A 27,255-nucleotide genomic window follows, 5' to 3' on the forward strand; every position below is an offset into this window, starting at 1 on the left:
TCTCTCTCTCGCTCTCTCTCTGTTTGAGAGAGATGAATTAAATGAATAAGACAAAATATGCTTCTAAATGGCTGTTCTCTCATGAAAACGTGAGCTGCAAAATGGCTTTTTGCAAAATTGCCGCTGAAATTACGCGTATACATGCCAGTGACATTCACACCACTATGTTTTGATAATTGCACTAACTCACCGAGTCTTTTAATACTTAACCAATTGTCAAAGGTTTATTACAATTTCCAAAAAGGAGATGATACTTTCACCCCCTCTGCAGTACGCAACAGTGGGCAACTTTAACGCTTTTTGACGCCAAATCACGTTAAAAGTGGGGCAAATGCTCAATGCAAGTAGGGGTGGCAATGGTTCGGTTTGACCCCCGAACCGAACCGAAATTTGAATCGGTTTGGTTTAACCAAACCGAACCCGAACGTTTCGGCCAATATCACCACACCTTACTCATATTCATTGGAAATCGGGGGTAACGGTTCGGTTTGACCCCCGAACTGAACCGAAATTTGAATCGGTTTGGTTCTACCAAAACCGAACCAAAATTGGAATCGGTTTGGTTTTACCAAACCGAAACCAAATTATCGGTTCGGTTTCGATTCGGCCAATTTTACCAACCCTGCCTACAGGGGGCAAGCGGGGGGCAAACGATGGGGCCAACACGACAAGCAACAGGGCCAAACAAAAAGGACACGGGACACGGTCATAGGCCATGGGAACAGCGCTGGACGATATGACCGTGACAGACTCTCCCACTCGATTACGTCGACGAGAGAGGAAAAGCAAAAAGAGGGGTGTTCATTTTTTTTTCTTGTTTGTTTCTGCTCTGATATTCTTTCTTTATATTAATCAATTTCTTGTTCATTTTTTCTTGTTTGTATCCTTTTTCTTGTTTGTTTCTGCTCTGATTTCTTTCTTTATATTAATCAATTTCTTGTTCATTTTTTCTTGTTTGTATCTTTTTTCTCGTTTGTTTCTGCTCTGATATTCTTTCTTTATATTAATCAATTTCTTGTTTTTATCTGCTAAAGTCTCTTTTAATCAAGAGTTGTCGTTGAAACTCTCTTTTGCTCGGGGAGGGGCGGGGGGATATCATCGCCTTTCCCATAAAGATAAAAGAATCCAATTAAAAAAGAAAAGACAAGGTGAGTTTGTGCAGTTATCAAAATACAGTAGTGCAGCTTGCAAAAAGGCTTTTTAACACGAAGAGATCAGCCGATGAACAAGAAGGCAGGCTGTCAAAGGCCGAATCAGAAAAGAGCGAAATGGAAACCATTCTTATGTAATATTGAAGTTGAATGGGTGGGTGGGGCACAATATTGCTGTGGTATTGCGAGAATTTCTCATTAATTGAAATATTCATCAAAGCACACAAAAAATGCAGAGAAGGAAGGTTTGACTATAGATAATGAGGGGAGAACCAAGCTAAACTAAATTAGTGTCAGTTTTAAGAACATGAAAACAAATGGCAGTCAGTTGTTTGTTCAGGTGTCCAATTTTGAACCCAAAAGTGGCCTACATTGGAAAAGTTATTTTTCACACATTGGAAATTATTGTAATGATTGTTCTATGGTACATATATTCAATTTCACACTTGATGTGTGTATCCTTGGAAGGGCAATAAATAGAAAATATGAAACTAAAAAGATTAAGTAGACCTCATTATTCAGATACAAACTACAAACCTGATGTGAATGTACTTCAGAACTAACTGAAAATCAATAACCTGTCAAGGAGCATGAAAAAAGAAGAAGAAATCAGGTGGTGACGTTAACATGAGATGATAAACTTAATTTATGGAAGACAGAGACACAAGACAGAAGATGGGGTTCACCTTGGAAGGGATTACAGAAACGCAACACCAACGTGGAATGAAAATTGTCATCATGCCTTTCTAAATATGTCTATAGAAAGTCTTATAAAAGAATTGAATTCTAGGAGTTTGCTATAATCCTGCAAAATCATATAATCCAAAACATCATGTCGAAGGGACCGGAATTTTTTTTGAAATTGAAGTATATCAGAATTGAGACTGCACCTGTGTTTTTTAACGGAACTCATCATGCTGCCCATAATCATCTTCATCATTGAAAATAGCACTATAAAATACATAAGGGTTTTCGATCATCTCGTTCAAGCTGAGACGCCCATCCTTATCCGTATCTGCCTGCAGAAATTGGAAAAAAAGACTCAATCCTCCTTAAACAAAATCATGGAGCTTTAATCATAGACAGAAAATTGATTGTGGATTTCTAAGGTTTCTTGATAGTCTGCAACTCACCAAGGTTTGAAATTTCCATATCTGATAGTAAACCCATCATGTGTAGGCAATACATATCACTATATCAGTGATATGTTGTGAATTGGGCATTACACATTCTAAAAATGTGCCACAAACATAACAATGTGCAATGCTTCAACCACATCCATGAGCTCACTTTTATTCTTAATTATTTTCTTGCAGATTTTGTACTAAAAGTTTTGTTGATTTTAGAGAGCTTTGTTCACTTTGTAATGCAATGGTGAGTGTATTGGTTGCATGCCAATCTGTTTGTTTGACAATTTTTGGAACTACTTGAACTAAGAGTCTAGAAACAAGTCTTATCAACTAAAGAAATGATCAAATGGACAATAAAAATATGCAATATGCTAATAGATTAGTCATTAAAATAGCTAAAAGGTACCATAATTGAAGGGTAAAGGCACTGAAAAAAAAAACATGAAAATAATACATAATGTATTACTTTCAATCATATTTCTAACTAGAAATTATGAAATTCATGCAAAATGAGAACAAAAATAACAAAAAACGTAAAAACAGGGGGAAAAAGAAATTATGAAATTCATGCAAAAAGAGAACAAAAATAAATAAAAAAGAACATAAAAACAGGGGAAAACACAAAAAACAAAAAAACAAGAACTACGAAAAAATAAAGGAAAAAACTATACATAGATCAATGTTAGAGAATGAAATATCAAATGTAAATAAAAGATAATTTATCTCCACATAGACCAATATATACATGGATCATGCTTAAAGGATGTAGAGCTAACTCAATAACAAATAGAAAATAGCATATGATAAATAAAATGGAAATAGATAGGTCAAAGTCAAAGAATAAAACAAATGAAAAAGAAAGATTATTATTAAAAAAAATTAAAAATCATGAAAAATGCAAAAACAAAAACAAAAAGGGCTCGGGCACGGGCACATAGAACCGTACATACGTAGATAATGCACAAAAGATGTTGATCTAACTCAATAACAATTAGAAAATAACACATGCTAAATAAAATGTAAAATACTATGAAAAAAAGAAGGAAAAAGAGAAACGAAAAAGAAAGACATGCATGACTTGATAGACCTAGCCCTATACATAAAAACAGATAAATAATACATTAATGGAAGACATATAAGAAAAAAAGAAGAGAAAATGTAAAACGAAAAAAAATGACAAAAACCACATAAATAAAAACCCACATATCATAACAAATGTCAAAAACATGATGTATTACAGGAACAATTAATCCATAAGAAAAAATTCAAAGAACAATAGAAAAATCCCCAAATTTTGTGAATTTGGCTTTTATCCATTGACTTGTGCTTCAAATTGAGTTTCTGATGCTTGATTCTAGTACGTTTAGGGGCTGTTTGAATCTAATGAATCAATTCTAATGAAAAAATCCATGGAAAAAATTTCCAGTGCCTTGTGGGTTGAAATTTTCCTAGAGGGCCTCAATGGGGGAGGAAATAAAAAATCCCATGTCCTTCCTTTCCAATCCCAGCCCAGTGGCTAATCTTTTGCAACGCCATTGGCCGACCTCACATGCCGATAGGATATGGACGAGCCCTCCACACGATCATGGATCTCGTCAAACCAGTGCACAAATCTCCATGGAGGGTTTGGCTCCCCTTCAGTCACCTAATACCATTAAGGGAGTCACCCTCAACTATCAGATATCCAGCGAGGCACTCTCTATAATCCTCATACCCTAGTACTGCACTTACCTCCGCCTCATTAGAGTCAGCTACTATAATAGGACTAGAGAAAGCCCACCTCCTGGATCCCTGCTCATCCCTCAAAACTCCACCTACTATTGCTAGCCCAGGATTACCTAGGCTCGATCTGTCGAAATTAAACTTCAGATTTCCCGGGTCTGGCAACTCTCATCCAGGAGATTCTAGAGCCACCTTGGTCACTGCTGACGCAAGTCTCTCTCAACCCCTTTCATAGGTCAAAAGCTGATACAAATCTGAACTCCGTAGGATTTTGACCCATGCTATGGTTAAGGCTATTACCTTAGTATGATATAGATAAAGGATGGACTTCACCAGGCCCTTGAATACCCTTGCATTCCTTTCTTTCCACAATTTATTTCAATTTTCAACAGCTTGAGCACATTGAAACTGAACATCTACATAAAATGTCTACTCCTCCCATAACCCACACTACGAATCCTTGGAGTTTAGGAGCCAAGAAAGACAAGCTTTTACTCACCTAAGGCTCCCTGGTGTTTACAAGCCAATACATCATCAACAAATTGTTAAATTCCCGACCTCCATATTTGGGATCAGCTATGGGAGTTTTGCAGATCCATTAACATATAATATTTTCTATTTCCCACCAATGAATACTCTACCTTCTTGAGACCATTGTAATAAAATAAAATAAAAATTCAAGTCGTTCAATTGTTCAATTGCCAAGAAATACAAGCTTTTACTCCTAAGGCTCCCTGGAGTTTACAAGCCAATACATCATCAACAAATTGTTAAATTCCCGACCTCCACATTTGGGATCATCTATGAGAGTTTTACAGATCCATTAACGTAGAATATTTTCTATTTCCCACCAATGAATACTCTACCTTCTTGAGACCAAAAAAAATCACATTGTTCAATTGAATGGTTGATATCTGTAATCCTCGATTTCCATACGATCGGAACTCAAATGTTGCATTTCCTAATGGCTACTGGACATGCTGAAAGAAAACTACATTTAACCAAAAAATACTTTTAATCTGATTAACTAGGAATACTTCCACACATACGACACAAGGAAGCATCCATACAAATACGGCACAGACATGGGTTTACCAACCCACAATATCACAATACAAATGTAAGATCCCTGATAAGCATGAGATAGTATCATCCTGACAACCTCTTCTCAAGTGATCAAATAAAAATACTTTTAATTTGATTAACTAGGAATATTTCCACACACATGACACAAGGAAACATTCCTATGCATACGGTACAGCCATGGGTTTACCAACCCGCAATCACAACACAAATGTAAGATCCCTGATAAAAATGAGATAGTATCATCTTTACAACCTCTTCTCAACTAACTAACCGTTCCTGAACAGATCTAACTCATTGATCCATTCAACATGGGATCTGATAAAAATAAGGGTTTAAAAGTTGATTCTCAAAGAAAAACACAGATTTTTTTTGTTAAAAAAAATACACAGATTTTATAAACTTTCTTGTAAAATATTGCAAAAACTCCTTTCACGAATCCATAAGTGGAATATCTAAACTACTATTAATTCAGTGGGAAGAATGAAGGGAGATCTATGAAGGCTAAAATAATCGTACGGACATCAGGGCATTAGTCATACAGTAACTAAGGGGTGTTTCCCCCCTTAAAATGAAAAGAAAAAAAAAGAAAGGGAAAAGGGGGGAAAGGGGGGATTGCACCTGCAAGACTTAGATCTCAATCTTTTTTTTCTGAAATGGAAATATATTAAAAGGAATCGAGAAGATCCACTAATAAAAGAATACAAGGAGAGAGAGAGAGAGAGAGAGAGAGAGAGAGAGAGAGAGAGAGAGAGAGAGAGAGAGAGAGAGAGAATGCAAGGAGAACAAAAAACACAGAAAAAACTGAGGCATAAAATCAAACCACTCCACACTAGATCTAATAGCTCCCGATTTGGCCAAAACATCTGCTTCACCATTGGCTGATCTTCTCAAATGACTAAAAGAGGCGAGAGGAACCGGAAGCTTGAATTGTGATCACGTCAAGCTTGAATTGTGATCATGCTCTGATCACGTCAAACTTAGATCTCAATCTTCAACGTCAAGCTTGAATTGTGATCACGCTCTGATACCATGTTGAAGAGAAAAAAGAAAGAAGAAAAGAAAGTTGTGGAGGAAGAGAAAAGTCACTCCCACAAGTCATGGAGTCGACCGTCATATAAATCGGAGACAAGCAATTATGTGTGTCATTACTGAAATGAAAAAGAAGATCTAATTACTTGTGTGCCAGCTGACTCTTATTACTAATGGAACTAACACACACTTACAAGGATATCACTCTCTTTATGTCCAGGAACTTCACTCATTCTTCCATTATTAATTACGTTATTTTAGTCCTTGTAATTGTGTAATTTATGTGTTGGCAATTGATAGTTTTCTTGTCAGTTGTGAATTAACATGACACCAAAATGAATATCGGCCTACAAATTGTCTATAAACGAAGGAGAAAATGTGCACAGCGAGAATGAGGATTGAATCGTGAAAGAAGCAAGGAAATCAACTTGTTTCCAATATAAAACACAGATTCTCTAAACTCTTTTTTCTTGGTCATGCTAGTCCACGATCTCTTCAAGGCCACCCTTAAACTAGCTCGATAGTATTTATTTCTTCTTTTTAAAGTTGGCATATCTATTCATAATAACATACATACAGAGATTGGGGACCAGTAGTCGCGCCCCATTACATAAAGAAGAAAGCCAAAAACAAAATCCCAACCACTACCAACAAAAAGCCCAACCACTACCCACAAAAACCCCATGATATGCTGCCCTTTACTTTACAATCCAAAAATTAGAAACCAAGGTGGAAGATGACCCAATACGCGAAAGACAGAAGTCTCTCAAGCACATGGGAAAAACAATCATAGAGCCCTATTCCCTACTTCAGCTCTGAGCATTCATCTCTCTCTGAAACAACTAAACACTTCACTAAGGACCTTCATTACCCACACCTAACCATTCATGAGTCAAACCAAAGACTCATTTTCCATGGCACGACAAAGATTATCAGAGGGATAAATCCCTCGAGCAACAAAGGACCAAGATTCCTCAGCACACTCAAATAATCCCACTACCTCCCAAATCCGTCAATTAAAGTCCAGAAAATGAGAACTGAAGAGATAAAAACATTCCAACTTCATGTAATGACAGAAGGGCCTCCTAGACCCCAATGTAATTTTAGAGTATTAATGAGAATTTGTCATCTTTAAAAAAAAAAAAACATTCCAACTTCCTCCTTCCAAAACCCTTCAAAAAACAAAATCCCCACCAAGACAACCCCCAAGAACCCGCCATAAACTATTTACAACTTAAGGAATCCCCCTCATTTCTTCAGAGCTTTGAGCTCCCTACTACCCCTGCCCAGCGTCTTCCATTTTTCAACTGCATCTCGTTTCTCTGTATCAAGGAGCATCTCCTTCGTCTTCCCAACATTTTCCTCAAAACCAATTCCCAGAGCACTACCCATTTTTGACATCTCAACAAATTCCTCCGAGAATGCCTGCTTCTCCTTTTCAAACAATTCCACCTTTCCCCCCACCGACGCTTGCTCAGCCCTTTCAAGACACCCTTTAATCTTTCCACTGAGATCAACTTCTACAGAATCTCTAGAGTGCTCGGTCTCTCGTGATTGCCCCTCATTGGCCTAATCCTCCCAAACCTCTTCTAATTTCGACCCCTCGTCCAAGTCTTTCTTCTCTTCCGCCTCATTAGCCTCATCCTCCCAACCCTCTTCTAATTCCGACTCCTCATCCAAGTCTCTCTTTCGCCAGAGCTTTTTTAAAGTGGGGGAGCTCATAAAGAGGGATGCAGATTTCCTCTAGAGATTTCTTGCCAGAGAGGGCTTCTAGCTCCTTTTCCTTGCCTTTTGCTTCTTCTTAGAGTCTCTTCCACTGAAGTTCTGTAAGAACCGGTAAAAAAAAAATATATATATATAAATATAAAAATGGCCTCATAGGTGGGTAATCATCGGCCATTACTCATTTTCCCCAAGTTAATCGGGCATGAGGACATCTGGCATAATGGGGCGTACACGATTCGAACCCAAGTCTAAGCTAAGATTGAACGGCTTCCTACCACTAAGCCACCGCCCCAGATGTCAACAAAAACGGAATAGATATATATATATGTTAAAAATTTCCAATAGTCACTATTCACAATTACTATTCACAATAGTCACTATGCGAGATTACTATGCAGAAATACTATGCAAGTTCACTATTGAGATACACTATTTAAAAGTATTATTCACAGTAGGACCCACCGAGTACTATTCATAAGCGGGTCCCACATCAGCGGGCCCCATACAAGCAGGCCCCACATAAGCGGATCCAACACCAGTGGGTCCCACATCAGCGGGTCCCACACGAGCGGGCCCCACGACCAGCGGGTCCTACCACCAGCGGGACCCATCCCTAGTGGAAACGAAAATATCATCGCACCGACGAAAATAATAATAAAAAAATGCAAAAATACTATTGACCGACAAAATTAATAATAAAAAAATATTATTAACTATGCAAAATACTGTTAACCGACGAAAATAATAATTTAAAATAGTAAATAGTTTTTACTATGCAAAAGTACTATGCAAAAATACTATTGACCGACAGAAATAATAATTTAAAATAGTAAATAGTCTTTACTATGCAAAAAGTACTATGCAAAAAAATGTCTATAAATAGAGGAGGAGGAGGAGAAGAAAAGGAGAAGAGAAGAGAAGAGAAGAGAAGAGAGAGAGAGAGAGAGGAAGAGAAGAGAAGAAAGAGAAAGAGGAAGAGAGAGAGAGAAGAAGGAAAAAGAAAATCCACTACCAAGTAAGTCTTTTATAATAGTCTCTCTTTCATGGTTGGTTCTACCACCTAAAATTATTTGAAAGCAATGATCTCTTTCAATGGTTGGTTCTACCACCTAAATTATTTAATGATCTCTTTCATGGTTGGTTCTACCACCTACCTATATTTTATTTGAAGTAATGGTTGGTTTTACCACCTATATGGATAAAGTAATGGTTGGTTCTACCACCTATATACTTAACGGTGAAATACTAGCATAGTAACCGTAAAGTAAACTTTATCAACTTATGGTGAAATGAATAGTGACATGATGGGGCCCACATAAATAGTGACATGATGGGGCCCACATAAATAGTGACATGCAGGGCCCACATAAATAGTGACATGATGGGGCCCACATGAATAGTAGCATGTGGGGCCCACATGAATAGTGAACACAGGGAACCTTATTTTAGGACATAAATGGACACAGAAAGGACTAGTGTTGTCTGTGTGATATTAAAAGGACCTAGACTAAAATAAGTTGACCTATTTCACTTATTTGCCTACAGGAGCCATCTCGTCCTACTGCGACTATAAGAAAAGGCAGGTGACAGCTAGACCTTGTCTTGTAATGGTGTTCAATATAATTGTCTATGCAATGTAGCTCTGCTTATAAATTGCCTGATAAATACCTGCTTAGTGAATTTATACTCGCTTGCCTGGAATCAAATGAATTGAAATGAATGCTGGAATCAAATGAATTGAAATGAATGCAGGAAGAAAGGCAAAAGGTAAGTAATTGCATACATGTTGCATACATGGGGGAAAGTGAAGGGGAACTTAAGGGTGTGGTGGAATCATCCTGGGACCTAAGGTCCAAAGGCCAACGCGAGAAGCGTGTACTGCCTTTCGTTGGCAAACCAACCAAAAAGGGAAAGTATCCCCGAGGGATAGTATCCCCGGCTCGGCAAATGCGAGACCGTAATCCAAGTCCATAACGTCACTACCTTCAGACAGGGGTAGTGGTTAGCCGTGCGGCAAGGACACCGGCAGAAAAAAATAAAAGAAAATGAAAAAGTCAGAAAAGAACTGACAGAAAAATAAATGGGGGAAAAGCCGGATGTACCTGGGGAATGTGCTGTCTCATTTTATAAAATTGTTGCATACATGCATACATAGCATACATTGAAATTATTGTCACTCCTTTGATTTATATTGCCATGGGCATTGTAATCTTTATTCTAGACATTATTGAAATGTGGATTTTATTGTATGCACTGTTATTATTGTCTCTTTTACTTTGCTCGGTCTTTGGATGACCCTGCTTTGACGTTGATTCCTCCACCACAGGGGTTGAGGCATTAGATGGCGGAGCATTTGCAAATGAAGGAACCATGGGATAAGGGACTGTGTGATCAGAGAGTTCGTTCCTGGAGTCCTTGCATTTTGACGTCTTACGTCATGTATCATTTTTAAGTTGTAATAAGATTCTATCGGGATCGTCGTTGATGCTTGTATAAAAAAAAAAAATATTTCCATGATTTTTACTTTCTTTTGCTCGTAGCGACACGACGGAAATCGGGTCGTTACAGTTGTGGTATCAAAGCCCGGGTTTACGGAAACCCTGGTGCTTGTGGGTTGTGTCGTTAAGTAGGGTTAGATAGCTAATAGGTGACATATGATGTGTCACATTTCAAGGGTAAACTGGAAAAAAAAATAAAAATTGATAGTGGTCCACCATCAAAGAACTTGTGCCCCCACTGTGGAAGGATTCACGTTGGGCAATGCTGGAGAAGAAGGGATTGCCCTAAGGCACCAGCCTTCATCCAAAACCGCCCACCTCCGCCACAATATCAACCGGTGCAAACAATCAGCAGAACCAGGGAAGAAGAAATCAGTACCGCCCTCTGACCCAAGATAAGAACGCACAGCCAGGAACTGAAAAGCGTTTCTTCGCCCTAATCAACGAGGTACAGGATGGGGCCTAATCAACGATGACAACGAGGTACAGGATGGGGCAACAGAAGGTCAGAAAACTTATTTATAAATTATGGATTATGGGAAACAAGGGAATTCATAGGAGTAAAATGTCTGCCTAGAATAGAAGATTAGTAGTATTTAAGAGGCAGTGCAGATTATAATGGATTTCACAAGACGTTGATTTCTAATCAAAATTAAGATTTACAAAGTAAAGGAGATGATCTTAAATTATCATGTGTCGAGATTCTGATTATCAAGATATCTAGGTTATGGGCGTAGGAATTTCGGGGACGAAATTTTTTTTAAGGGGGGTAGAATGTAAGAACCGGTAAAAAAAAAATATATATATATAAATATAAAAATGGCCTCATAGGTGGGTAATCATCGGCCATTACTCATTTTCCCCAAGTTAATCGGGCATGAGGACATCTGGCATAATGGGGCGTACACGATTCGAACCCAAGTCTAAGCTAAGATTGAACGGCTTCCTACCACTAAGCCACCGCCCCAGATGTCAACAAAAACGGAATAGATATATATATATGTTAAAAATTTCCAATAGTCACTATTCACAATTACTATTCACAATAGTCACTATGCGAGATTACTATGCAGAAATACTATGCAAGTTCACTATTGAGATACACTATTTAAAAGTATTATTCACAGTAGGACCCACCGAGTACTATTCATAAGCGGGTCCCACATCAGCGGGCCCCATACAAGCAGGCCCCACATAAGCGGATCCAACACCAGTGGGTCCCACATCAGCGGGTCCCACACGAGCGGGCCCCACGACCAGCGGGTCCTACCACCAGCGGGACCCATCCCTAGTGGAAACGAAAATATCATCGCACCGACGAAAATAATAATAAAAAAATGCAAAAATACTATTGACCGACAAAATTAATAATAAAAAAATATTATTAACTATGCAAAATACTGTTAACCGACGAAAATAATAATTTAAAATAGTAAATAGTTTTTACTATGCAAAAGTACTATGCAAAAATACTATTGACCGACAGAAATAATAATTTAAAATAGTAAATAGTCTTTACTATGCAAAAAGTACTATGCAAAAAAATGTCTATAAATAGAGGAGGAGGAGGAGAAGAAAAGGAGAAGAGAAGAGAAGAGAAGAGAAGAGAGAGAGAGAGAGAGGAAGAGAAGAGAAGAAAGAGAAAGAGGAAGAGAGAGAGAGAAGAAGGAAAAAGAAAATCCACTACCAAGTAAGTCTTTTATAATAGTCTCTCTTTCATGGTTGGTTCTACCACCTAAAATTATTTGAAAGCAATGATCTCTTTCAATGGTTGGTTCTACCACCTAAATTATTTAATGATCTCTTTCATGGTTGGTTCTACCACCTACCTATATTTTATTTGAAGTAATGGTTGGTTTTACCACCTATATGGATAAAGTAATGGTTGGTTCTACCACCTATATACTTAACGGTGAAATACTAGCATAGTAACCGTAAAGTAAACTTTATCAACTTATGGTGAAATGAATAGTGACATGATGGGGCCCACATAAATAGTGACATGATGGGGCCCACATAAATAGTGACATGCAGGGCCCACATAAATAGTGACATGATGGGGCCCACATGAATAGTAGCATGTGGGGCCCACATGAATAGTGAACACAGGGAACCTTATTTTAGGACATAAATGGACACAGAAAGGACTAGTGTTGTCTGTGTGATATTAAAAGGACCTAGACTAAAATAAGTTGACCTATTTCACTTATTTGCCTACAGGAGCCATCTCGTCCTACTGCGACTATAAGAAAAGGCAGGTGACAGCTAGACCTTGTCTTGTAATGGTGTTCAATATAATTGTCTATGCAATGTAGCTCTGCTTATAAATTGCCTGATAAATACCTGCTTAGTGAATTTATACTCGCTTGCCTGGAATCAAATGAATTGAAATGAATGCTGGAATCAAATGAATTGAAATGAATGCAGGAAGAAAGGCAAAAGGTAAGTAATTGCATACATGTTGCATACATGGGGGAAAGTGAAGGGGAACTTAAGGGTGTGGTGGAATCATCCTGGGACCTAAGGTCCAAAGGCCAACGCGAGAAGCGTGTACTGCCTTTCGTTGGCAAACCAACCAAAAAGGGAAAGTATCCCCGAGGGATAGTATCCCCGGCTCGGCAAATGCGAGACCGTAATCCAAGTCCATAACGTCACTACCTTCAGACAGGGGTAGTGGTTAGCCGTGCGGCAAGGACACCGGCAGAAAAAAATAAAAGAAAATGAAAAAGTCAGAAAAGAACTGACAGAAAAATAAATGGGGGAAAAGCCGGATGTACCTGGGGAATGTGCTGTCTCATTTTATAAAATTGTTGCATACATGCATACATAGCATACATTGAAATTATTGTCACTCCTTTGATTTATATTGCCATGGGCATTGTAATCTTTATTCTAGACATTATTGAAATGTGGATTTTATTGTATGCACTGTTATTATTGTCTCTTTTACTTTGCTCGGTCTTTGGATGACCCTGCTTTGACGTTGATTCCTCCACCACAGGGGTTGAGGCATTAGATGGCGGAGCATTTGCAAATGAAGGAACCATGGGATAAGGGACTGTGTGATCAGAGAGTTCGTTCCTGGAGTCCTTGCATTTTGACGTCTTACGTCATGTATCATTTTTAAGTTGTAATAAGATTCTATCGGGATCGTCGTTGATGCTTGTATAAAAAAAAAAAATATTTCCATGATTTTTACTTTCTTTTGCTCGTAGCGACACGACGGAAATCGGGTCGTTACAAGTTCTAAAAAAGCCTACGTGACTTCCCCTCCTGAGGCTAATTGTTGCCGCTTCCTTCTTTTGCCCTGACCATGTCTTTTAAAGGACATATTTTCCTCCACCCCTAATCCTTCCTCCCTCATAAGCCTTGTTCGTTCAGTACAGGAAGTGGAATCCCCATCCATATTAAAGTTTTCTAAAAGATCAAGAAGGGAAGAAACAAATTCCCTTTTTTTATTCTATTTTGCGTTTGCTATAATGCTTACTCTCCCTCTTTTTATATGGGAATGGACCGACTTCTGAGTGCTTTGAGTAATTAATATTCTCGATTCCATAACGGCAATGCATGTTGGAGGCAAAGTTAGTACGAAACATTTTCGTATACTTCTTAATGTAGTTGCCACGTCTTCCAGGAGTGGGGCACGAAGCAAAAGATCTGTGGCTTCCTTTTCGAATATCCACATGATGGTCATCCTTTTCAATGGCAGGGGAATTGACAGCTTTATCTTGCCTCGGGACCCGGAGAGGGACACCGTCGATTTTTCTACCTTGTTTCATCTCCTCTCTACTTTGGGTATCCATTCTTGCGGTGCCATGAGGAGAGTCATTTAATGCCCTTTGCTGAGTCATCTCAGGTAGTCAACCTTCTTTTGCAACAGGCTGCGTTGCTCTTAGCAAACCGGCCAATGAGGATTCAGCCTCGTGAGAACCTAATTCGAATTTGAAATTGGGTTCCAACGGTCCTTTGTCCTCCACTAGAGGGTGAGGTTTTTTTACCTTTGCTGACCTCATCAATGGCAGCCCTCTCCTCCGGTACCGGAGTGCCAGTATTAGGCAATAGCCTTCCACCTGTATTCAGATCGACCTCCTGTTGACTCTCATCATTTTCAAACTCATGTCCTCCATTAATGACTTCTACAAAAGGCATGCTCCTAACACGAATTAAATAGCTTTTATTCTCCACCTTCAACTTAATAAATAGTAACACACATTTCCAATCTAAGGAAAGAAACTTAGCAGAGGCAAATTCTAAGCAATTATCATGATTCCTTGACAGCTAAACTTGAAGTGAAGAACCTCCCCATAGATATTGCCTAAAGCTTCTACTGTAGATATAGTCCACGCATGGAGGGGAATATCGTAGAATCTTAGGCAGATTGTTTTTGCTCCATTGAGAAGAGCTAGGTTCCAGGTTTGTAAGGACGCTATATAACCTCCCATTGCGTCTCTACCTTGCCTGAGGACCCTGCTAGCTTGTTTCTACAATTCGAAGCAAAAAAGGATCTCCGATGAGTTGATAACATATTGTTTGGAAAGTTGGAGGATATCCCATGCTTGTCTCGCCCAATGCTAGGCCTCTTCAAGCTTCCATGAAGATCCTTTCATACTTCCCACTAAACATTTTTTAAGAATCTTCCTACATTCTTCAACCTCTTTTCCAGGTATGATAATTTCTGGATATCGCCCAATAGATCCCAGTTCTGGACCACCCCCCTCCACACCCTTCCCCCTCCATCCATGGTTGATCTCTTCTCCTGCTATTCCATCCTCAGTAGTTGCCATAAATAATATCGCCAAATGAGTTGATTTCTATAATTTTAACCAATAAAGGTGCATTTTGAAATTATTATATATCATTTTATATAGACACTCCTATGCCTTCCTATTTTTTTTAACATGAAAACAAAAGAAGTGCCAAGACACAGAACACTAATAGATGTGAGAAAAGACGCTGTGGTGAGAGAGAAGACGCCATGGCGGGTGAGGGAACGGGCGGGGTGAGGTCGTGCAGACAAGGAGGGGCAAAAGGGCGAAGGACAAAATGAAAGATTCCTACCATGTAATCGGATTTGCAATGTATGCAAATACCACAACTTTAAGCGACAAGCGGAATGCAGGCGATGCGACGGAAAACCAAGAATACGTGGCGGTGGAATTGGGAATTTCCTTTGGGACATCAGGTTAAGATGGGACCTGAAGGATGACGAAGTGGTTTCCTTTACATCCCTCCTCTCACTATTGCCATCTTCCTATCTCTCTCAACTTGTGCCGGACCAATGAATCTAGATGCCGGATACCCAGGGTGTGTTCTTTGTGAAATCTTTCTTCCATTCATTATCTGATGGAAATAGAGCACCATCCCGTCGAGCACTTATATGGCGACCTTTCATTCCACCGCGCATTATGCCCTTTGCGTGGACCATCTCGCACCGATGCATTAACACGTGCAACCGTTTAAAGCGGCGAAAGGTTATGCTCGCCAGTTGGTGTATTCTATGTCGCAGGGAGGAGAAACTTGATCATCTATTTCTCCTTTGCTCTTTCGATACTTTGTGTGGATGAGCTTGTTACGGTTTTTCGGTATGTCCATGGTCTTAATCAACTGAATCTTCAAGCTTATCTTGCACTGGTATGGTGCATATTATGGATGTTTTTGACATACTATATGGTCTTCGATCCCATATGCTATCATTTGGCATATTTGGAAGGAAAGGAACAGCCGTATCTTTATGGCGAAGGAGAGGAGTTCGAATCACATTGCGCTGGATGTTAAGATCGCAATTACCGTGTGGTCTAGAGCTAAAGTTGGATTCCTTATTCTGTCTCTGATACCTTATGCAACTGGCTGTCTGTTATATCGGAGAAGAAAGCTCACAATGCTCCTTCCCCGAAGTGGACGCCACCGCCAGATGGATGGTACATGTTGAACTTCGATGGCAGCTCACTTGGTAATCCCGGGCCGGCGGGGATTGGTGGTCTTATAAGGGGGCCGGACGGTGTCACTTTCATGCATTACTCGGGCCCATGGATATCTGTGATGCAAACGAGGCTGAGGCAAGGGCGCTACTCTTTGGGCTGAGATGGTACTCGAAAAACAACATAGGCCCTCTCATTATTGAAGGTGATTCATAGAACGCTATTGCTTGGGCTTCCAACCGGACAGTGGGCCTGTGGCGGATGGCCATGATGCTCGACAAGATCAGTGACCTGGTTCGCCTCATTCATCCCCGTTTATCTCACATGCGTCGATCCGCCAACGATGCGGCGGACAGGCTTGAGAAAGACGGCGTCCACCGAGCAGACACATACTTGTTTTGTGATTTATCCACCATGGGGAGGCCTCCCTCAAACACTCTATCTGTTTGAGTACTTTGGATGTATTTAAACCTGTAGTCTTATCTTTTGGGGACTTCTTGTCCCCTTGCTTTGCAAGGATCTGATTTATGAAACAAAATCGTTATCTTTCAAAAAAAAAGAAGAAGAAGAAGTGCCAAGGAACCACCATTGTATAGGAAGTTCTTCCTACAATGTGCTAGACTTTTTTAAGAACTATCACTATTCACTCCTCAACCTCGCACCTGCTTAGTCCATAATAGTCCTGCTTCCAAATTACAGTCTGTTGCTTTTGTTGTCCATGCAAATTATCAGAGCTTTTTTTTGCATGTAATTGCAACTTATTATGAAACTGATGCGATTATTTAAAAAGAACATTTCTATATTTTATTGATGAACAACAAAATACAGTAAAACAATGAAAAAAATACTCATAGTAGTATGGTACTTAATAAGTTGCAAGATGACATGAGGAAAAGTTTCATTAGGTTCCATTTTAAATGTTTCACAGAGATCCCAACAAGTATTTTTTCACATGCTTTATTTTGTACTATTCACTTTCTTCCCAGACATGGTTTCCGACATATGTTTCAAGAGTTCTAACTCCACTTGGTCGACAAAAAAGTATATGCTGGCAAGTAGAACAGAGTTTGCTTAGAATGAAAAACAAAAAAGCAAAAGAAAATAAGCACATAACAAGAACTGAACAAAGGAGAAGATTAGACATTATATAAAATACTTGAATAGTTGGGAGGCGATGATTTCAATCTTGTTAGGTTTCAGATTGAAGAATTGGTACACAGGACACCATAAGCATATCAAAACCATGACAACTACCTACAAAAGTACAACATGCTATAGTACACAAGTTAGTTACTATCAAGGTTTCAAATTTCGGTTTCGTGATGCGTTTGGCAAAATCCCACAAAATTTACTCAACGGCTATTTTTTCTCCAAATTTTTTTCGACCGAAATTTTTGGCTGAAAATTCGTGATATTATTAAATAATTATCGAAAATCCAGAATTTTGGGTGAAATCCCTTAAATTCCGGATGAAATTATTTTCGGGATAAACAAAATTTCGACCGAAATGTCGAAATTTCGGCTGAAATAAACTACTGTTTCGGGTATAATTGATTTCGGTTTCGTTATCAACCGAAACCCGAAATTTCGGACTGAAATTTCAGATTTCGGTCGAAATTTAAAACCTGGGTTACCATAAGGTCTTATTTAAAGGTCATATTTTGGCATCTAATCGCCTCTGAATTTCAACAAAGGATGAAGTTAACACAAAAGATGATGCCATGGTACACAACATCAACAACCCAGAGCGAGGATTTTATGCTTGGAATGGTATTGAAAAAAAATTCCTCGCACCAGGAAGAATAAGAACAAAAGCAAAAATGCCACAACACACTTAAATTTATCTCCGACAGAGAAAACAATAGCTAGTATCTTTACAACCCCATGTGTAATTTTATTCATAAGAGGAATGGGATGGTTATTCAAAACTATATTTCATTCCATTATGCAAAAAAGTTACCTGCGTTATGACATAATCTGCTTGTTGTTTTGCATAATAACGCTCTGAAGGATGAAGTCTATCAATTATGGGTAGCAGTTCCTCTTCCGACAAATATCTGAAACATGAAAAAGGAAAATCCAGCTCAGCCAATAATTGATTCAATCATTTCTTTCACAGGTCAATAGAAGTAGTTATCTCAATGTATACCCATCATTGTCTGAGTCAAGCTGTGCAAACAAATTTTTAGCTGATGCCTCCATTGGATTATCACTGTGTGAAAAATTGTTACCGACTTCATCATAGTTCCGTATTGAGTCAAAAAGTCCACGAAAAAATTCTTGGAAGTTCAATTTTCCATCTTTGTCAGTATCTCTTTCCCTAAAAAGCAATGCACCAAGAGTCTAGTCAGCAATGACATGCGAAAATGGTGCTCTTACAATGTCTTACAAAAAATATTCTTGTTAAAGTAGTGAAACCAGCAGGTAGTAATGAAAAGTGTCAAGAAGCAAATGTGTGCACATCAAAGAAAATGGAGAGAACTTGTGTATGTGTAATATATCATAACTTCCTATTATTGACTTGTACCAACCATGGGCTCTTCAAATCAAAAGACAAGCAATTGGTTTTATTTTTTTATTTTTTTTGAAATGGCAGAAGTATATTATGAAAGGGAAGGGGGCCGAGATGGACCGCACCCAAAATTACACCAAAAAAAAAAAAAACTAATTGCATTCAGCAAAACTAATTGCATTACGAAAAAACTTATACAAAGGAATCTGTGAACAGATCCATCACAACCAAGGCCCAAAAATCACAAAGAAAAGTGTGATCAATTGACGAAAACATGAACCTTTAATACCTTCATCAATGCAAGGAAGTTCGCACTAACATGAACCTATGGTATCTTCAGCAGTAAACTTGGAATAATTTATATAAGTGAAAAGAAATTGGCCCTATCACCAATCATGCAACCAAACTTTTTGAAGTATGAGCTTCTAGAATTTATTTTTTGAGGGATTTTATAAAAATTTCTAGGGCTGCCTTTATGTTGACCAATACAAAAAAGGGAAAAATTAAAATTGGGTTTTAAAAGTGTTAAAACCCTTTGTTATTAAAAGCCCACACAGACCAAAATATGAGTTTTTATGGGTTTCCATACATGGGGATTTTTGTTCTCTTACTTTTGTGATGGGTTGGACCTTTTGAAAGTCATGATGGACAGTGGAGATCAATTTAGGGTTTGAGTTGATATTAAAGTTTTTGGCTTTAATTCTTCCCAGCTGTTGCAATTTGGAAGTACTTGATGTTTTCTCTTTGAAGCGTGATTCTCAAGGTTTCAAGTGGTGTGATGCTATTCCGTTCTTAATCAAGAAAGTTTCCTTGATTATTTGTTGTCTATTTGATCAATTAATCAATACAAATTGGGTAGTAGTGCTGGAAATTTCACACAATCGCTGAAAACTGAGAAAAGGAAGATTCTTTGTTAATAAATTGGTTCTAATCTGCTGGAATTTATTTCATTTGACCTTCTACTTTAAGATTTTATTTTGCTGGAATTTTTTTTGTGCCTCAAATCTTTACCACTACAAAATTAAAGAGAAAACGTTATCTCTAACCTTATGAGTTTGTTCTAATGAAAATAGAAAAACACAAAAAGGCCAAATAAATAATACGAAAACAGCCAAATAAATAGGGAGCCTCAGGATTGCCAACACTTGGTGGAATTTCAAACTACCATAGACTCAAGTCAGGGTGCGCTTGGGCCACTCCGGGGGGCCGGCTTGAACAGACCAGCCTGTTGACAGCCTTACTGATGAGAAATATGCGGTTACAAGATACTAGCCCTACAATATATGAGTCCAACTACCCTCCTTTTCTCTCTTATATTACTAGAAATAACAAACACTTTAAAGAATAAAAAACCAGGGAAATACATGAGTAGAACACTCGAGGAAAAAACGTACTTGAGAAATGTTTGCCTATATACAAATGTACAATCTAGATTTTATTACTCCCTAGCCTATAACTTACAACTCCAAGATAAAGGTAAAGGTCTTCAGTTAGTGATCTAAAGCATAAACGTCTCTCTCAAGGCATAACATTAAATCAAGGTTTTAAATTTCAGTTTCGGTTGCCATGGAAAGGGAAACATTTTGTTTTCTGCTAGAAATTTTGGTGGAAATCATGTAAAATCATGAAAACGTAGGGAAACATGCACAAATGATAGAATTTTAAGATGGAACTTCAAAAAAATCATAGAATAAGCACAAAAACACACTTAGAAACCATCACATAAGCAAAACAACCATCCATAATGGTTTAACAGCATCAAACACCCAGTGACATGAACTTTCATGAATGTCTGATAAATCCTACATACCACATTCCGCATGTAATGCATATAAACATGTAAATATAATATATATATATATATATATATATATATATATATTACATTTAATATGCAATTCATATCAATAAAAATACGTAACACATACTGGAATAGTATACTACTAATACACTTACGATTTTGTTTTCGGTATGTTTTTAGATTTCAGTATTACTTTTGATGAGGTAAACAAAAATATTTCGGTCAGTTCGTGCTGGTTTCGGTGGAAATTTAAAACCACCCATTAAATATGCCAAGTATAAGCCATGTTTGCCTATATACAAATGTACAATCTAGACTCCATTCTGAAGCGTAAGCCTCCCTCCCTCTCTCTTAAGCTTCAAATATGCCAAGTATGAGCCCCTCAAAATATGCCAAGTATAAGCCCCTCATAAATTAAGCCTCAAGAAAAGCCTTGATGCAATTTTCTTCCAACTCAAGGTGGGAGTCTTTAAAAGAAATAGAAGATGTTGACATTCGGATTATTATGTTATCTGGTTAAGCACAGCTCTGAAGATCAGTATTCCATAGAAGCAAGCAGAGTATCAAGATCTCTTAAATTAGAACATTTTCCCATACTAATTTGTAATACTAAAGCAAATTCAATTGCATTTCAGGAAGCTACAAGAAAAGTCACAAATATGTCCGATATTTTCGAAAAAATCGGGATACTGTGCAATTTTTTGATAAAACGACAAAATCCTGAAATTTTGCCTATATTCTAAAAAATCACCATGACATCTTCATATTTTATTTTTTATAGCGAAAACATCCTGATAAATTCATAATATTATTTGTTGCCCTAATTTTGTTCTTAAATTTTATATTTTTTTATTTCCCAATTTTTCCCAATATAAACCCAAAAAATAACAAAAAACTTAATTATCCTAAGATACACCCTTCTCAAGAAGTTCCTGAGACAAATATTTGTGACTTGCTACCAGTACTCATATTTTGTTTTGGAAAGATAAGGTATCAGCAGTCATCTTATAAAGATTATAGACAGGATTGTCAAATAAAAAAGCCTCATTCCAAAGTCAAGTGGCTAGTTACAGATATTCATCCTCAGTTATAACTATAATGCTTCTAACAATTTGTGAAGACCAGATAAAACTACAAAAACTTTATAATAGAATTTTGTAGGTCTGAATAAAAGAACCCAACATATTGAACACTGGAAATTCATACACCTTATATTTCTGAGATACAGCAGAGAACCAAAATGACCAATTCCAATCGGAAACTCAGGAAAAGAGTAGGAAAGAGTAAAGCGAAAATATTAACTGCCTAGACTAAAATGGAAGAAAAAACATGAAGATACATGCAGCGGCTAGAAGGATCATCAGCAACTGTACAAAATAATGGTCACACAGAAAAAATGATTAAAAAAATTAAGTTGCACCTTATTTCCTCTCTGCACAACCACCGAAGTAGCCTCGGGTTCTTGCTATCAGCTGGGTGTAGGAAGCTAGAGAAAAATGAGAAAAAAAGTCAATGAAATAAAGTAGATGCTGAAAACAGCTAGGAAGAAACTATATAAGCAGAAAACTTACTTATTGAACTCGATTCGATTTAGAAGGCCATCTCCATCCTCATCTGAAGAATTAAAATGATCTTTTCTCCACCAACCCATACCATCACCATTTGAACTATTATCTGGCACAAAAAATAGAATTTCATCACCAAGTCAAAATTTTGCATAAATCAGATCAAGAGGGTACGTATAATATATAAATGGAAAAGCTATGAACAAAGTAAGCACCCCAATATCGAATCACTTGGATCAAACCCATATAGAACTATCAACAGATATGAAAAATAGAATTCCAGCCTCAAGGCTGAATCTTCTTCTTAATCTACTTGTTCCTCTCTCTCTCTCTCTCTCTCTCTCTCTCTCTCTCTCTCTCTCTCTCTCTCTCTCTCTCTCTCTCTCTCTCTCTCTCTCTCTCTCTCTCTCTCAGAAATAACGGAAAGAAATATGACGGATGCTCCTATTACACTCGTAGTCTCTGAAGGATGAGAACCAACTATGTAGCACCTACATCGATAATTCAAGTAGAGAATTCAAACGTGAGAACTAGTGAGTACAATATATGTTTAGTGCATCCCATATAGCCAAGGCCAATATCTAATCTAATTGAAATTCCAACTAGTAGGCTTGATAGGTTTGTGGGAACATAACTATATGATATCAAGCTAACGATAACTAGTTTTCTACACAAAGAAGTAATTTAGGTTGCGTTCTTTAACTATTCTCATAATTTCCCATTCTGGAAGTCAGAAATTTTTTTGGAGCAGTTCCAAAATCAGAATCATGTTCCTTATCTGATTTCAAAAAATCATTTTTTGAATAAAATAGGATGCGGCTACGGGTGTCATTTATCAAAAATGAGTGGTGTGAATTTCAGTCACCATGTATAAAAGAAAAGGACAAAAAGAAATGATGAACACCCTCTATTCTCTCTCCCCTTTTCCTTACCCTCCTGCTAACCCTTCTCTTCTTCTAACAAAAGTCACCTCTTCCCCCTTTTTAATATATTATTATATTTTTTCACACTACTCTACCCTATTCCCCAAAAGTCACCTCCCTCTCTCGAATGCCTAACACAATCTTGTCACTCCAGTGTTGTTATTAAAGAAGAGTACGGACTCCGGGTAATGATTGCCAACAACTACGCTATACTGGTAGTATTGAACTTTAGTTCAAAACACGCCCGAAACTTGGAACAGTGGAGGAACAAAGACCCTTTTGCCCTCCCTGACACCATCAGAGCCTAGATAGCCTCCTCTTATTTGTTGTACAAGAGTACACCTCCACGAATAGCTCGCCTCTATAAGAGATCGACGTTGTTGTTCATAGGCTGGGAAAAACGTCGGTTCGATTAGTGGATATAAAGGTTCGAGTGGGAAAAACGATGGTGGTATGTCTAATAACATTGTCATTTCTAATTGGAACGATCGACCACCTTAATCAATGATGGTTCGACCAAGTGGATATAACGGTTTAAGTGGGAAAAACGCTGACAGTATATTTAATAACGTTGTTGTTTCTGATTTACCGACCGACCATCCATCTTAATCAACCAAGTGGAAGAGAAGATACCAGTATGCTTAATAACATTGCCGTTCTTAGTTCTATGGTTTCCGTTGGTTGGCACTGATGGGTCTACGAACGTTGTCAGTATGACCAATAACGTAGCCGTTCTTAATCGTAGGGTTTCCATTAGAGGGTCAGGACCTGAAGGGAATCGATATGTATTAAATGCTAGCCGAAAGTGACAGTAAGAAATAATAAAGAGAAAAGTACGTAAGGCGGGGGAAGATTGCAAACAACTACACTATGTGGGTAGTCTTGGAGTTTAGCTCAAAACACACATGAATCTTGAAAAAGTGGACGAACAAAGACCCTTTTGCCCTTCCTGACACCATCAGAGCCCAGCCTCAATTATTCTATGCCGTCTCATTTTGAATATTTTATTAATTCTTACTGTCTCTTTCGGCTAGCATTTAATACATATTGATTCCCTTCAAGTCCTGGCCCTCCAATGGAAACCCTACCATTAAAAACGGCTACGTTGTTAGTTATACCGGTAACGTTCCTCGACCTGTCATTGCCAACCAACGAAAACCCTAGAACTAAGAACGGCAACATTATTAAGTATATAGGCATCGTCTCTTCCACTTGATCCGAGTTTATTAAGATAGATAGTCAATCGGTAGATAAGAAACGGCAACGAAATTAAATATACCGGCAGTGTTTTTTTTCCCACACCAACCATTATATCCGCTGATTGAACCATTGTTGATTAATTGATTGCCCTAATCAGAAACGACAACGTTATTAAATATATCGCCAGCGTTTTTCTCACTCGAACCGTTATAGCCACTAATCGAATCATCATTGACTAAGGTGGTCGATCGTCCCAATTAGAAACGACAAAGTTTTTTTAATAGCACAGAAACAACAACGTTAATAAATATACCTCCAGCATTTTTCTCACTCGAACCGTTACATCCACTAATCGAACCATCATTGATTAAGGTAGTCAATCAACCCAATCAGAATTGACAACGTTATTAAATATACCGCAAGCGTTTTGCTCACTCGAACCGTTATAACCATTATTGCCCCAATCAGAAACGGGAACGTTATTAAATACGCCGCCAACGTTTTGCCCATTCGAACCTTTATATCTACTAATCGAATCATCGTTTATTAAGGTAGTCTAACCAGACTCTATGAACGGCAACGTCAGTCTCGTACAGTGACAATCTATACGTTTAGGGGTACTCGTGCAACAAATCTGAGGAGGCTGACATAGATCTGGTGGCATCGGGAAGGGCAAAAGGGTCTCTGTTCCTCCACTTTTCCAAGATTCGTGCATGTTTTAAACTAAAAACCAAAACTACCCGCATAGTGTAGTTGTCTGTATTTTTCCCCTGAATTCCGTACTTTACTCAATAAGAAAATATTCAAAAATGGCATTGCAGAGAGAATGAGGCTTGGCTCTGATGGTGTCAGGAAGGACAAAAGGGTCTTTGTTCGTCCACTTTTCCAAGATTCGTGTGTGTTTTGAACTAAAGTCCAAAGGCACCCGCATAGCGTAGTTGTTTGCAACAGTTGCCCGCATTCCGTACTTTTCTCTTGTTATTACCAGTAGTTGTATGAGATCCAGCCTCCATTGCACAAGATCATTTATCTGCCAGCTGTCAAACTATCACCACCTGAGACTGCACAAAGTGCATGTCTTGTCACATTACTCCTCAGAACTGTACATGCGTGGCATGCGACTCCAGCAATCATCACAGTGTCATGCACTATCACATTGCGTCCAAGAATATAGAACTCCACCTATAAAAGGGAACCCTCCACTTCACGTCCGCGGCTCTATTAGTGTTCAGCTCTCATTCTAGTGCCTCCATCTGACTTGAGTGTCGAAGGGTTTCCCAGAGTTCCAGCTCCGGGTGGTCCTTAAGCTTTTGTCTGTGAGCGCAGATCTCGGGTCGAGGCGATCTCTCTCCCTACCGTCAAAACCATGCAGAAGGCGGCACCTAACGCAATGAGGACCGTTCGTACATACGACAAGATTTGGGCAGTATCACAACATATAGGACATAAGAGATTATAAATTTATGAGGCATTAACTATGAGAACTCCAACTCTAATTACCAACAAGTAATCTTGAAGAATAAGCACACAAAAAAACACTCAATTGCATAAAAACCCCAGAAAAAAAATCAAAAAATCAAAAACGCCTAAAACCCTAAATCTCACCAGAAGAAGAAAGCCGAACCCAACTAGGAGGCTCATACTCTTGGAAAGACACAAACCCATCACGGTTCTTGTCGTGCACCTCCATATCCCTAACCGTCCGATGCAAAACCTCCTTCTCCGCCGTTCTCATATTCCACTCAGTCAACTCATCAGAACTCACAAACCCATCAACAGGATCTAGATCAATCCTTGGAAATAGCAATACAATCCTGTTAGTAATATTAAACCTTTCATCATCATTCAAATAATCCTCAGCATCAATGGTATCTTCCCATTCGGGTTGCAATTCGTGACCCGGAGCAGAGTGACTGGAGAGGAATTCCTTGTGATTTTGCTCGAAATATCGCCTCTCCCACTCCTTGTCTTCGCGGCGCCTCTCGATGTCTGCAACTATGGGGTCGAATGGGATTTGTTGGTGGTTGGATGAGGGGAGATTGAAGGAGGATCGGAGCTTTAAATGGCGGTGATGATTTGAGGGTTTTTTGGGGGAGTGAGAGATGAGGAGGAGTAAGAAGAAAGCTATGAGTGTGTAGATGATGATTGTAAATGGCTTAGCCATCTCTCTCTCTCTCTCTGAGTTTTTTCTGCCTGTCTTCTCTCCTTAGTTCTCTGTTTTTTGACCTTTTTCTGCGTGGGAGAGAGGCAGTGAGAGAATAGGCAAAAGAAGGTTGGGAGTTGAAATGGGTCTGATGCTGTTTACGTGTGGGGTCCGTTGTTTTTGGGGATTACTGAAATGCCCCTGCTATTGATTGAATTTTTACATTGGCAAGGTTGACTACCTACTATTTTCATTGGATGTGTGGGGCCTGCTTGATATGAAATGGGGCCAGCAATTTGAGGGCTATGATCATGTCTTTAATTTAGATCAGTGAGATTTGTATTAGTCTGTAACCAAAGATGAAGAACAATAATGCAGGACATCGAGATAGCTGAAATAAATGTTTGGAGGGGGGGGGAAACAGACTCGAAGAGTTGTGGAGTAAGAAGTCAACGGGAAAGAATTGGAGAGTCGGAAATAAGTAGGGGTGTCATTATATGTAGAGAGGAGAGAGAGGGAAAAGAAAAAGAAAAGCACTATTCCTAAGATTTTTCAAGCAATATTTCACCTTTTGGTGGTGATGATGCTAAAATTTGTACCTGAGAATCGGGGCGTTGTGGAAGAATTTGGCTGTTTGGGTTGGTAGAGCTCCAATCTGTGGATACCTACGCTCACAGAAAACAATGTTAGAAGGGCTCCGGAGTGGAGACTCCGATGCTCAAGTCAGAGATAGGCATCAACAATATCTAAGCAAGACTAATTCGTAGAGAAAGAGAGATTGAGCATTTTGGGGTGGAAAAAGATGATCCTTACCTTTGAGCATGGGGTTCCTTTTTATAGGAGGGGAGGCCC

The 27,255-nt window shown here is 38.5% G+C and overlaps 1 protein-coding gene across 1 annotated transcript; it reads right to left on the reverse strand.

Annotated features, from left to right (window-relative positions):
- Positions 1-1,412: 1,412 nt before the first annotated feature.
- LOC143893124 (Calcium-binding EF hand family protein) lies at positions 1,413-26,528 on the reverse strand. The gene is made up of 8 exons (XM_077398104.1): positions 25,866-26,528; positions 22,144-22,246; positions 21,993-22,058; positions 18,409-18,579; positions 18,220-18,316; positions 2,042-2,170; positions 1,838-1,956; positions 1,413-1,729 (listed from the first exon to the last, which is right to left on the reverse strand). The coding sequence occupies exons 1-6, from the start codon at positions 26,422-26,424 to the stop codon at positions 2,051-2,053; spliced, it is 1,116 nt and encodes a 371-aa protein (XP_077254219.1). The 5' UTR covers positions 26,425-26,528; the 3' UTR covers positions 1,413-1,729; positions 1,838-1,956; positions 2,042-2,050.
- Between the last annotated feature and the right edge of the window lie 727 nt (positions 26,529-27,255).

This window comes from Tasmannia lanceolata, unplaced genomic scaffold, assembly GCF_043159265.1.
Source record: "Tasmannia lanceolata isolate RefF3 unplaced genomic scaffold, GAP_Taslan_0.1 ptg000015l, whole genome shotgun sequence".
Lineage (NCBI taxonomy): Eukaryota > Viridiplantae > Streptophyta > Magnoliopsida > Canellales > Winteraceae > Tasmannia > Tasmannia lanceolata.

Excerpts from the sequence above, each read along its gene's own strand:
- LOC143893124 (XM_077398104.1), bottom strand. The coding sequence starts at position 26,424 with ATGGCTAAGCCATTTACAATCATCATCTACACACTCATAGCTTTCTTC. Across the intron at positions 22,059-22,143 it reads AATCGAATCGAGTTCAATAA|CTTCCTACACCCAGCTGATA; the intron begins GTAAGTTTTCTG and ends ATTTTTCTCTAG. Across the intron at positions 18,317-18,408 it reads CTTGACTCAGACAATGATGG|ATATTTGTCGGAAGAGGAAC; the intron begins GTATACATTGAG and ends TTCATGTTTCAG.